This window comes from Phodopus roborovskii, unplaced genomic scaffold (assembly GCF_943737965.1).
Source record: "Phodopus roborovskii unplaced genomic scaffold, PHOROB, whole genome shotgun sequence".
Lineage (NCBI taxonomy): Eukaryota > Metazoa > Chordata > Mammalia > Rodentia > Cricetidae > Phodopus > Phodopus roborovskii.
Window position 1 is genome coordinate 5151607 of NW_026126639.1, and position 12248 is coordinate 5163854.

Consider the following 12248-nt stretch of genomic DNA (forward strand, 5'->3'; position numbering starts at 1 on the left):
AAGGGCTCACATGTGACCAGGGAAGAGGCTGTCCTAGGCATGACTGGCTGGTAAACAGAAGGAGCAGGCAAATAAAAGCCCTTGCTCATTAGACTGGATACACTTACTGACATTTTCATGAGAGAGCTTTGACTCTTGGCTTGATTAAAATGAGTGCCTTGGAGTGTCTGTCACTCTAAGACACTGCCCAGCTTCCTGAGAATCTAATCCCTTCCACGACTTTCTCCACTTGCTGCTCTTAGAAAACACAGCCAAAGCCAAAACAAAAAAAAACAGCCTGCAGTACAAATGTTTTTAAGCGGTCATGTCCCTGATATTAGCCATGACCTTGAACACTCTCTAAATCATTAACTTACCTCGGATTACTGCTTTGTGATGGGGACCTGGGGATCTGGACCTGGGCAGCTGATTTTTTTTTTTTTGTTGTTGTTTTGTTTTGTTTTAAAGTTGTCTTTACAACGTACAACATTCTTTTCTGTCGTTGGGTTTTTTGTCTGTTTGTTTTTTGGTTTTGGAGTTTGGTTTTTCAAGACAGGATTTCTCTGTGTAAACCTGGCTGTCCTGGAACTAGCTCTTACAGATCAGGCTGGTCTGGAACTCACAGAGATCCACCTACCTCTGCCTCTCAAGTGCTGGGATTAAAGGCGTGCACCACCACTGCCCAGCTAAACTTATATTTCTAATATTAAGACATTTTTAAACACCTCTCATAGAGGATTATAGCATGCTAGAACTAGGCAACTAAATAATACTGCTTTAGTTTTCAAATTGTTTTGTAGTTTGTACATATCTAATTTTCTTCCTGTCATCCCTCTTTTACATATATGTAATAACTAGTGTGTGTACTGAACTTAAGAGGCTTCAAGAACATAAGTCAATACAATGCTAGGGAATTTCAAATTCTTACACATGGGCCAAACACATCAAAAGATATTAAAAATTAGTAAAAAAAAATACTAGCTATTCATCTCTTTAAATTTAAATATTATTCTTGAATCTTAAAAATGGAGGTTACAAAGTGAAACACACCGTACTATTTTTTTGTTTTCTAAGCATGTTAACACCTGAACTGTTCTCTGGGATTGGTATCAGGAAATTCTTCCTGGACGAGTTAGAGCAATCTGTCCCTGGGAGAATTCCTCATTATCCACTAAGACAAAGGGCTAATCTCTGCTAAGAAACAGTCTTACAAATTCACTCTGCAAGCCTGTAGAGACAAACCTGAACTTGCAAGGTATCAACTTTCATTTAATGCGGCCACAGCATACAAACCACCAAATAACGTTCACACGTGTGATTTTTTTTTTTTTTTTTTTTTTTTTTTTGATGTAAGCTTGTCATGTGCTGCCTTTTAAAAGATGGGATGGCTCCAGTTATTGTGAGGGCTCCTCTACTTCTAAGACTGTCTGTGGATCTCGAAGATTTCATATGAACAATTACACAGATGGTTTTTCCCCAGGAAGAAGTTGGTCTTGGTAGCCACTTAGCTGCCTTAAAATACATACATCCCAATGTGACACACATTGGTTCATTAGTGACATTATGAAATAAAATAAGCCAGTCACCAAAGGATTACTACATAATCTGCCTCCATGAGGAACCTGGAATAGGCAAATTCCTAGAGGTAGAGAGGAGTTCAGAAGTTGCCAAGAATGGCAAAGAGGATGTAGACTTGTGTCCGAACAGGACAGTTTCTGACATGCGGAAGTCCTGGCTTTCTACACTGAGGATGTGCGCGCAGCCCCTGAGTTGATTACATACTTAAGGCAGCCAAGATATTAAACAATATAGTATACGTGCTATGTCATAATGTACTTCAAAAGGCCCTGCATGTTTACTACAGCTTTCCATTGCCTACAAGTTGTGGCATTTCACTCAGGCGAAGTTCCTTTGCTGCCACGGCCCTCGCCACACTGCCCCAGAAGTAGCAGAGAGCCTAGCTTAGCTCGCTGATGCTAGCCAGATCTGGGCAGTGCCACTTGCCTTTCTGGGCATGTAATGTTCCAGCCAGCTTTTTCTGTTTTTGTAATGCCATGAACCAAAATTAGCCTGGGGAGGGAAGCGTTCCCTTGAGTTTACAGGTTGCAGCCCACCATGGAGGGAAGTTGGGGCAGGGACTCAACCAGGCTCATGGTTCAGCTTCATTCACATACAGGCCAAGCCCACCTGCCTAGAGATGGCTTAGCCCACAGCGGGCTGGGCATTCTTATATCTACCGTTAATTTTTTTTTTAAGCCCCTATTTTCATGCCCACAAGCCAATCTGATGGTGGCAATTCTTTAACTAATCTTCTCAGGCATGTCAAGTTGACGACCAAGATTAGCCACCACAAGTAAAGGCTCCTACCTAATCCAAATAATTCTACTAGTCTATAACCTGAAAAATAAACATGATAGACAATGACTACAGTAACTGCTGGACCCCATGCAGGCTCATGATGCTATTCAGCGAGAAGGTCCCCCTGCTCAGAGCCACCTCTCTAGGGCTTGCTGGGAATCCTCCTTTCAATTGCCTTGAGTTTCTTAAATGTCCTTGGAGGTATTTCCTGCTCCTGAGCTGGCCAGGGATGGCTTCTGTTTATTACCAACAAAGAGCCTAACTCGAGCCAGCCATTCAGTGTTCCAGCTTCATCCAGTGAGCCACAGTGAGAGCAGAATGACAGACAAGGTCCTTCGGGGTTTTTAAGCTCAGACAGTGAAAGCAAGGGATTCCTATAAACTGTCACACAGGGTTATCAAGACAACTCACTGCAAGGTTCACAAATGGACCGAACAGGAACTGGAAGGCACCTCACGGTCCAAAACCTTGGGAATGAGACGCTTCAATCTGCCAGTTTATGCAGGCAACCGACACCCTTCAGGATCGTTTAAGGTTTCAGTCTTTTGTTAGACTTGTTTATCATTTGGTCCTTTGGCCTCTTGGTATTGAGCTCTGGGGATGCATGTGCACTCTGTGCACAGGGTTCAGCCCCCTTTTCAGCAGGAGATGCTGTGCAGAGAAAGCTCTTGGTGACCTGTGCAAGCAGCCACAAGGTGTCAGCGAGACTTCTCTGGGGTCCCACTGTAGATTAACAATGACTGTATCTAAAAAAAGTTCTGTGCTTGGATAAGAAGCACAGAGAGATTTTTTTTTTTTCCTGGTGATATTTTATCAGTGGCAAACATCTTACTTCAGATAGGACCTCAGTAAGTAACGTGTGTCTGAATTCTAAGAATTTAGATAATGAGTTTAGATTACACCGTGTCGACTTCCCTCCCCCTCCCCATGTTCATGTGAATCTGCGACCTTCGTCGCCCTTTAAAATAGCAAAATCAAGCAGAAAGGAGAGGTGCAGGGGGACTTTAAGTCAGGTGTGGTGGTGGATACCTATAATCCCAGCACTCAGGAGGATGGTTCCAAGTTTAAGGCCAGCCTGCACTATGTATTGTGTTCCCAGACAGCCTGGACTATACAGTATGAAACTCTACCTTAAAAAATAAAAAAATAAAAAAAAATAAACAAAAACAACAACAAAAAAAAAAACATCATTTTAGATGAAAATTCTCCTTTCCAAAGCTTCCAGAGAAGCTAGAGACATTTCATAGGAGGCAATTTATAGGGGAAAGAACAGCTATCCAACCCTGGAGTTGGAGACCTGAGGTCTGACGGAACCCCAGATCATTCCTTCCTCCCTGACCAGGCTCCCAGGTCCCAGGGTCATTGCCATAGATCTCCGTAAACCCAGCAAACACTTCAATGTCTGGAAGATGTCATGACAGTCACAGGGGCTCTGAACCAAGGCGAAGCATGAAAAATGTTTTCAGGTTATTCCTCAATCTTTGTTTGCCTCAACAACATCAAAATATTCACTTTGGGACTTTGAGAGCTATGAAAAGGAATAGCGAATTTTCACTGACATTTGAAAAGTGAAACAAGACGATGTCGAGAATATGCCATCGACCGTGAGTGTGACAACAGCACAGATGTCTATCCGTGCTTCGAAGCCTGGGAAGCTGTGCTCACAGTGCATCTCCTCCTTGAAGCCCCCTCAACCAGGTCAGACCCTGTGGACATGAAGAAATGGGGGTCTTCCAAGCCCCTGAGGCATGGCTTCTAACCTTCACACGGCGTTTGACAGGGCTCTTCATATCCTATGTCCCCTGCCCATTACTAAATTCATGCACAGCTATTCATGCAACACCCCGCTTAGCTTCCTAGAGACCTCACTCCGTCTCAGAAATTGTTTGGTACTTCAAGCAAAAGGATCCAAAAGTCACAGAAGAACCTGTTGGCTTCTAGTCCTGAGAGCAAAGGTGTTGGATGTGTTCGTCCCCACAGATTCCCCACCAAATGTCAAAGTGCAAGTTCTCACAGGGAAGCCAGCTTTTAGATAAGGGTTTACACCCTCTCTTCGGTATGAAAGCCTGACCCCTGTCGTAAGGGCTCAATGGCAAGGAATGGAGGAGTACATGAATGTAACCAATCAACCCATCCACAGGACACTTTATGAGGGCATTCACACGAACTTGGTTCCTGACAGCATGCTTCCACCTTTATCATTAAACATTTTTTATTCTCAACAGCCTGTTATCTTAACTCACCCTCAATTTTAAGACTGAAGACTGTGCTTACGTAATGCTCTGTGTAACAGCTATTCTTAACCATTTATTAATTACAGTTTGGAGAGCGCTCACTCTGCCACTTGGAAAACTGAACTAAAACACCCCTGGTTTATTTCACTCTCGCGCCAACAGAGCGCTGTCACCAACGGAAGCTGTAGACACTGGTCCCATCAGCAGCAGTCTGGTTACTGGCACAACCCATGATCCACACCCACATGTCCGCAGAAACAGACATCGAAAACCAGGCAGATTGCAGCTGGGTGTTGGTGGCGCATGCCGTTAGGACCAGCACTCGGGAGGCAGAGGCAGGTGGGTCTCTGTGAGTTCGAGGCCAGCCTGGTTTACAGAGTGAGTTCTAGGACAGGCTCCAAAGCCATACAGAGAAACTCTGTCTCGAAAAACCAAAGAAAAGAAAACTAATAAAAACAAAAAGAGAAGAAGGCACTTCTTCAGACAAACATTTTCCGTGCTACACTTTAAAACATTAATAGCAACTAGGATCCAAGCTTAAATAACAACCATGGCTGTGTTGCCTATGACTGGGGAAAATGTTTCATTTATATTTTTCATCAAGAGTAATAAGAAGCTAAAGAATCCTTAGATTCTATACAGACCCTGTCTCAACAAATGTATTAGTTATTAATTATCTAAGTAAAAGGTACAGTTATTGTTTGCCCTGTAACCCTGTCATATAAACTCATGGTCGTGTCTTTGCATCTGCCCATGGTGACACGCGTGTGGTTTAGGCCCGCAGTCTTCTGTCTGTTGTTCACACAGGAACAGTCCAAAGCAAGCAACTGTGTGAACTATGCGGCCCCGATAAGAAGCCGCTGATCCCGTCTCTCTCCACCAGGTGCTGGACACGCGAGAAGGCATGGCCGTTTACCCGCTGAGATGTTGATGCAAGCAAGAGTCTGGACGCTGCGTGTGAGTCGTGAAGGGACCGCTGTGTTTGAGACAGCATCCAGGGCTGCAGAGATTTCCCAGTGGTTAGAGCACTGGCCGCTCTTCCAGAGGACCCAAGTTCAGCTCCCAGCGCCCACATAGCGGCTCACACCCATCTGAAACTCCAGTTCTGGTCTCCACTGGCATCAGGCATGCACACTGCGCGCAGACACACATATAGGTGCTCATACATACATGTAAAGTAGACAAACATTGTTTTCGACTTTAAAGGTGTATTGAGAAAAGCCAGGCTACCTGCATGTTTGTAGCAAAGAACAATGCCTACCACGTGGGCAGAATCACTGTTGATTAGGGGCCAGCCTGAGACCGCACAGTGAGACCCTATCTCTACAGCATTACACGCAAAACAACAATAGAGAAAAGTTAAACCAAGAAACAGAAATGCAAGGGGGCCCTGGTTGGAATAACACGTCTGCATTTTCAAGCCCACTCTTGGTAGAATATCGTCAGAATTGGAGCTGCTGTGACCCGTCTCATGCCCACTGAAGACGAAACAAGTGAATAGAAATGTTAGTTGAACTGGTTTGTTTTGTTTGTTTGTTTGTTTGTCATCCTAAGAGACCACTAGGGTTGGCTGAGGTCAGAGTGCCAACCGCTGGTCATCAGGTAGTTTTCTAAGCCCTTAATGTGTGGCTACCAACTATGTACATAACTGGCCATGTACTTCAGGCTCTCATTAGGATAGTGATGGCTGAAATGCACACATACAAACGCAATCACACACACACACACACACACACACACACACACCTTTTCACTTCCTAATCAGGAAGAAAGGACAACCTGCAGCTGGTTCTACCAACTCCCACCCCCCTACCCTCCCACCACCCCCCTACCCCACCCCCCTACCCCACCCCCCCCCACCCCACCAATCCACTACACCACTACCCCGCCACTCCACGCAACTCAGCCCACGCCTTCAAAGCCCCTGACTATGGATTCCATCAGAAACATGGGTATCTTCTAGGAACTGTGGCATCAACATGGGGAGAGCAGGGCTTACAAAGGAAAAGAAAAAGAAAGGAAACCAGAGAACCAATTAACTAACCTGCAATGGAAACTACACAGTATATTCTCAATCCCTTCCTGTCAAATTAATTAATTAATTAAGAAAATGAAAAGAAACAGAAAGGAGAAAACTGTAACTCTAAGACACGTCATTTAAAAAAAAAAAAATCAGCTCATTCAAAATATATACACCGTCTAGGATGTGAGGCGGTTTTTCCGTAAGTCAATACACGGGTATACAATACAGATCTCAGGTCTACATTAAGAAATGTAGCTGGAGTGGGCGTTGGTGGTGCACGCCTTTAATCCCACCACTCAGAAGGCAGAAGAGGCAGATCTCTGAGTTAGAGGCCAGCCTGGTCTACAGAGTGAGTTCCAGGACAGCCAGGGCTGTTACACAGAGAAACCCCCATCTCCGAAGTATCCACAGCACTCCAGAGAGATGAAGAGGTAAAGTGGAAAGCAGAGGCATCCAGGTCTCACTTTTAGTGACTCTCTGGAATCTGTAACATTATACTGGAACAAACGAGTTTGGCTGAACACATGTAACCATCGTGGTTGCTGAACTTGAACTCTGGTCTAATTCACTCCAGCAGCTCCTTAACCTTTGAAGATAACTTGTAATTGCATGTATGGAAATACAGCTTTTTCCTATACATTTTCGTTTCACAAAATCTCCGTTTGTCTCTTGAGCTCGATAGTACCACACTTTCGAGAGTAGGGAGGACAGGATCTACTGTCCCGCCTCTCCAAGACAAGAACACTGAGGCCGACTTGCAAAGAGATACCTGATATGACCAAGGTCATGTGCCAGCTAGCAGCCGGCCTGAGACAACAGACGCAGGGAGCAGAAGAGCCAGGAAACTCGTGGAGAAGTCTCTACTCTGTTTGCTGCAAAGGGCTGTGAGTGACGATCAGTAACATACGTTCTGCTCCGGCCTCACAACCCTAACACCTGTAGCAATTACTGTGACAAGGAAGGGACTCTCCAACAATCACCTCGCTGAGATTTCACTTGTGAGGCTCCAGGGACAAGGCCTGCTCTTGCAGGAGACTGGGGTTTGTTTCCCAGCAGCTATATGGCAGCTCACAGCCGTCCGTGACTCCAGTTCTAGGGACCCAACGTCCCCTTCTGAATCCACAAGCACTGCACACATGTGACACGCAGACACACACACACACAGGCAACGCACCCATACACATAAAATAATAAGACAAAAGATGTTAAAAATATTTTATTTGGCTTAGGCATATACCCCTCTGGTTCCCCAAGCTAAATAACGCCCCACACGTTGAAATCATGCATGAAAAGATCACGTGTGGCATGAAGGGGTGGAAGAGCACAAGGGAGGGAGGGGAAGAATGAGAAGAGAAAGAAACAAACAAAACTGTTTGGAAAATACCATAATGAAGCCTAATTATTTAGAGCTAATTTTTAAAAGCTTGTAAAAATTTAACCATGCATAGCCACCAACAAACAATAAAAAGAACCTGCAAAATAATAATCATTTCAGTTTGTCCCCTAAAGGCCCACGTGTTTCGTACGGGTGTAGTCCTTAGCTCCTGTCGCTACTGGGCAGGGGGCCAAGGTGGAAGGCCGATGTCTTAGCTTGCTTTTCTGATATTGTGATAAAACGCTAATCAAAGAGCTACTTGGGTTATGTGGCTCACAGGTTACTGTCCATCCTCGAGGGAAGTCAAGACAAGAGCTCAAGGCAAAAGCCTGGAGGCAGGAGCTAAAGCAGAGGCCTCAGACAGAAAGACTCTTTACTGTCCTGCGCTCTCGGGCATGCCTGACCTGCTTTCTGAGGTGCCCCAGGACCACCTGTGCAGTTGACTCCACCCACAGTGGACTGGACTTTCCCACATAAATCATTAATCAAGAAAATTCCCTACAGACATGTCCACAGACCAATCAGACAGAGGCAATCGATTCCTCAACTGACCAATCAGACAGAGGCAATCAATTCCCTCAACTGACCAATCAGACAGAGGCAATCAATTCCTCAACTGACATTGCCTCTTGCCAGGTGACTGTAGTTTGCCCTACGTTGAAAAAATCTCCAGCAGAGCCTCTGACCTCCACATGTGCAACACACACACATACCACACACACACACACACATACCCCACCACACCACACACACACACCCTACACACACACCCACACACACCCCACCACACCACACATACACACACCCTACACACACACACACACCACCACACATACACACACACACCCCACCACACCACACACACACCACGCGCACACACACACACCACACACACATACACACACCACCATACCACACACACACACCCCACACACACCACATACACACACACATACATACCCCCACACACACACACCACACCACACATACACACACACATCACATCACACATACAGCACACACACCATACACATACACACCCCACACACACACCCACCACATATACCGGGGTTGGGGGATGAGTCAACCCTGCCCCCCTGCTCACAGACAACTGCCGTCTATACCACTATAGTTCCAAAGCAACAGAATCCATAGACTGCAGCCCAAACTGTGCGGACAAAAATGTCTCCTCCTTGTAAACTGATAATCTTAGGTATTTTGAAATAACAGTTGGAATCTGACCATATATCCCAGGACCTTAGTCAAGCCACTACAAAATTAAATGTAATTATTTCTCAATCATTGAAATTTTCACTCCTGAATTTTGAAAAATAAAATTGTAAGAAAGAACCTCTAGTTTTGAAACTACATATTAATAAAAAAAAAATCAATGAGGTGATTTGTCTTAGAACTTAATCCCCATCAGATGTGGCAGGCATCTTCCTGAAGTATCTTTGAAGTTTCTACATTACTTGCCTATCTCACATACAATGTTGTTTGTATCGATACGATAATTAATACTTTCAGGTTGAACACTATTAGATATTTCCCAAATGTGAAAGATAGGGCATGCTTTCCAGACAGAAATTACTGTCGCAGTTATAAGGATGTCAGTATTTGTCAAGTAAGATGCCACAGGGCCTTTATGTTCTGCCTTACTTCATACAATTTAAACGCATGAAGAGCCCCCTGAAGTTCATGTCTCCGGGCTGCCCTGGAGTGCCCTTTGAACATCACTCACCAAGAGCCAGAAAATTCTATGAGGGGACATCAGCAATGACTTCTGTAACCGCCCTTTGGAAACCTGTTGATACTGGAGAGCAGGAGTGTCAGCGATCACACTAATGTCTGACCTCTGCAGTTCTATGAGCTACCTGAGCCTCCAAGCAGTCGACTTCAAAGACAGATACCCCGTCAAAGCAGCAAGCTCTGCCCAGGGCAGCTTGTTCAAGACTCTTCAGCTTGGACTCCGCCTTGCCAGTCATCTCAACCCTATTATTTCATGAACAGAGTGATGCTGTCTGGGGACACTTTTTGAAGAAACTCTACTTTCAAACCCACCAGCAAGAAACCCCGAGCACAGCAATCGCCTGTGACACCACTGAGCATGCATGCCGATGCTTCTGTCTGAAATCACGTGAAAGCAGAGTAGCACACCCTTGGCAAGGCAGGAGTAGAGTTCTGGCTTTGGCTACAAATGCCCTCGGCTTCTTGCGTTGTTCAAGCCTCGTCTCAGCAATACCTAGAGACAGACAGCTCCAGGACCGTGGAAGCTGACCACCTCAGCCATCCTAGTATTTGCTTCATGCGTTACCCATGTCTGAGCCTGCTGAGTGACCCTACAGAAGCAGAGTCCATCCTAACCCTTGAACTCTTGCCTAGTCTTTGCGGTGATAATTACTGCATCAGCTAATTAACTTGCGAATGTACTCATTACAGCCTTGCCATGCTAAGCACTTTGCCTCCTTGCTCCCCACACCCCTGTGAAGAAACCACTTTTTTAGACTGAGGAGTTGGAAGCCCAGATACATACATTTCATAACCTGCCCGGGTTTGCAAGTCAAAGGGTGGGAATCCAATCAAGCCCAACCCTGCTGTTTCCGGAGCCCCTCCTTTTAGCTACCAAATGGCAGATAACCCTCCAGGTCTGCCGAGGCTCAAGTGCAAGTCCGACAGAATTCACCGGCAAGGCACTTCCCTGGACCCAAACAGGACTTGGAGTATGAATTCTCTCAGGACCAGCTGGGCACTTGCATTAAATTCTCCCACACTTCAATCTCAGGAGCAACACTGATGGACACGAGCTATGCCATCAAATCTACGTTCCTCCCCAAAGCCTGTGGGGACATGCACAAAGAACAGGAACGGTGTAGCCACTGGTGACTCCCAGGAAGGAGGCAGGACTCCAAAACTTAACAGTCACCAGTCTCCCAGATTAGAGTCCAAAGAAAGAGCCAGGGCCCGTGAAGTAACCAAAACCTACCTGTGCACTAAAATATATCGCAAGGCACGATTAACTGTGCATCAGCATGGACGCCATGTAGGAACTGTCTAAAAATCAGGAACGGCCCTACTTAAGTAAGTAGCACGCTGGTTTTCTGTAGGATACAAATACGTATTTCCCCAGTGCGTACACTAACTGGAATCTCCGGGAGCCTTGCCGTTCACTTCACTGGGCCGAGGGGATGGAAAGGGTAAAGGAAGATCCGAGCTCTAGAAACCTCGGCTGCCCACGAGGCCAGTTTTGGCAAAGCCAAAGGGGTGAGTCTTCCCTTGGCAAGGCCAAAAGGAAATTACTTCAGCGAAGAGGGGCTGGTGATCTCCTGGAGCCGGACAATGCCACATTTGCCCTGTGCAACATCACCTACTTTCGTGGCCAAAGCCAGGGAGGGACCTCAACCCACCCACCACTCTTCCCAGCTGGGCGCTGAAAAGGGCCGCGGGGAAGACGAAGAGAAAACACGCTTTTTAATCAAAACAAGACAGGACAGGAGACGCCAGGCAAGGCAGCCTCGCGGGGCCTGTCTGGGGCGTGCGAACCACTTCCTCTTCTCGGGCTGGAGATTACGAAGTTGCTGAGAAGCGCTCGCGGCTTCCTGAGCGCGGGGACCTAGGGGACCCGGGGCTGTCCCTGGCGCAGACCCCGGACACGCCGCGCGGGAGACACAGAGACCCGGACCGGCTGGCGCTGCCCAGGGCGCGTCCTACTTACCCCAGGGTGCTGATGAAGCCGTTGACTGAGCCCTCCGCGTACAGAGACACGATGTCCCCAATGTAGAGGAAGCTGGACATTTTGTCAGACATGCTGCCTCACGCTCCTGTGGCCTCCCCGCTGCCTCCGCTGCGCGCAGGGGTGAGACAAGGCCCCTGGGGTCCGGGGAGTCCGAACGGCTCGGCCACGGCGCGCGCGCGGCAGCGAGGCCACTGCTGGGGACACCGCGATGGCCCCGCGCCGCCGTCGCCGCCCCTGCCCTGCCGCCCTAGGTTTCCTGTTCCTGGCCAAGCTCTGTCCGACACCTTCGCTCCTCCTCCCTGGCCCGCGCTCCCTCCGCGTCCCCACCGTGCGCGCCCGGCCCGAGCGGAGCCTCGAGGTCCCCTCGGGGGACTCTCTGGACCAGGTGGCGGTGCCCACGGGCCGAGGGGGCGGGGAGGAGCCCGGGAGGGGGGCGCGCGGCCAATCAAGCCTAGGCGGCCGGGGGCGGGGCCGGGCCGGGGCGGGGCCGGGGCGGGGCCGGGGCGGGGCCAGCTCCCGGGTGGGACGGGCCGCTCTCAAGCTGCC

The 12248-nt window shown here is 47.5% G+C and overlaps 1 protein-coding gene across 1 annotated transcript in view; it reads right to left on the minus strand.

Annotated features, from left to right (window-relative positions):
* The window catches only part of Itpr2 (inositol 1,4,5-trisphosphate receptor type 2), a 356230-nt gene extending 344349 nt beyond the window's left edge, over positions 1-11881 (minus strand). Inside the window, exon 1 of the mRNA XM_051173394.1 lies at positions 11682-11881. Within this exon, the coding sequence (XP_051029351.1) occupies positions 11682-11773 (92 nt within the window). The 5' untranslated portion in view covers positions 11774-11881. The remainder of the gene's footprint in view (positions 1-11681) is intronic.
* Positions 11882-12248: the final 367 nt, after the last annotated feature.